Here is a 1,012-nt window from a genome sequence, read left to right on the forward strand (position 1 = left end):
CTTCTCATACAGGTAACTGAGTTTCCTCAGTTACAAGCTGATACCTATTTGGTAGTAAGGGATTCCTTGAAAAATTATCATCAGCACTGGGGATGTTGCGCTTATGCACTGGGGGATGTTTTGCTTATGCTTTTGCCCAAGCTGTTTTATAACCCAATGCGTCACCAACACACTCAGGCTTTTCCCACAGGATGCCTCTTTTTATTCTTTGTTTTTCTAAGCTTTGCTGGATAGGTCATTACAATGCCGTCATGCTGTGCCGCCAGCGATGCCAGCGGGATGTGAGGATTATAACCAGTACTGGTGGCTCTCTGGACACCGCTCCTGACTGGAAGCAGCATCCCTAGCTGCAAACTTCACTCTCCCACTCGTTTGACTTTTCCACAGCTGCGTGTTTCCCCCTGGACCCGCTCCTGCGGGAAACGCATGAGCCGCGTTAAAAACCCCGCATGCCTGTGACCTGCAGTGCCACCGCCGGCAGCAGTGACCACAGTCCCCCTCACAGCAAGGCTGCCTGTGCTTTTGAGTAGAATTGAACAGCTTTTGAGCAAAGAGCCAAAAACGCTCTTGAAAGCCTCTTCTTAGCTTCGCTCGCCCAACGCATCAGCCGGCGTGGAGAAGGATGATGCAGCCCATGTCAGGGGCGAGCTCTGCCAAAGCGGGCGCAAAGCAGGGGGTGGGGATTGCGGTTCTTTAGCATCGTGAGCGGCCATAAATGGGTTAAAAAGGCATTTTTTTTCCCACGCGGGTGAAGTCTTGAGGGGCGGTGGCGCAAGCTGAGGGGAGCCACCCTGCCCTGAGAGGAGCCGCCACCTTCCCCTGCCTCACCCGGGGCTGCCGCCTCGCCCGGCGGGCGCCCAGCCGGCGCAGGCACGAGGTGGGGGGGACACGGCCGGACGAGAATCGGGGGCTTTAGCGTGGCGAGGACCCATAAACGGGCCAAAAAGGCGGGGTTTTAACCCACGCGTGCAGTCCCGAGGGGAGGGAGCCCGGCCTGAGGGGCGCCTGCACC

At 57.2% G+C, this 1,012-nt stretch overlaps 1 protein-coding gene across 1 annotated transcript in view; it reads left to right on the plus strand.

Annotated features, from left to right (window-relative positions):
- The first annotated feature begins 251 nt into the window (after positions 1–251).
- The window catches only part of MINPP1 (multiple inositol-polyphosphate phosphatase 1), a 23,751-nt gene continuing 22,990 nt past the window's right edge, over positions 252–1,012 (plus strand). Inside the window, exon 1 of the mRNA XM_026851770.1 lies at positions 252–297. Within this exon, the coding sequence (XP_026707571.1) occupies positions 252–297 (46 nt within the window). The remainder of the gene's footprint in view (positions 298–1,012) is intronic.

The sequence above is a fragment of the Athene cunicularia genome, assembly GCF_003259725.1.
Source record: "Athene cunicularia isolate RWA chromosome 6 unlocalized genomic scaffold, athCun1 chr6_part2, whole genome shotgun sequence".
NCBI classification, from domain to species: Eukaryota; Metazoa; Chordata; class Aves; order Strigiformes; family Strigidae; genus Athene; species Athene cunicularia.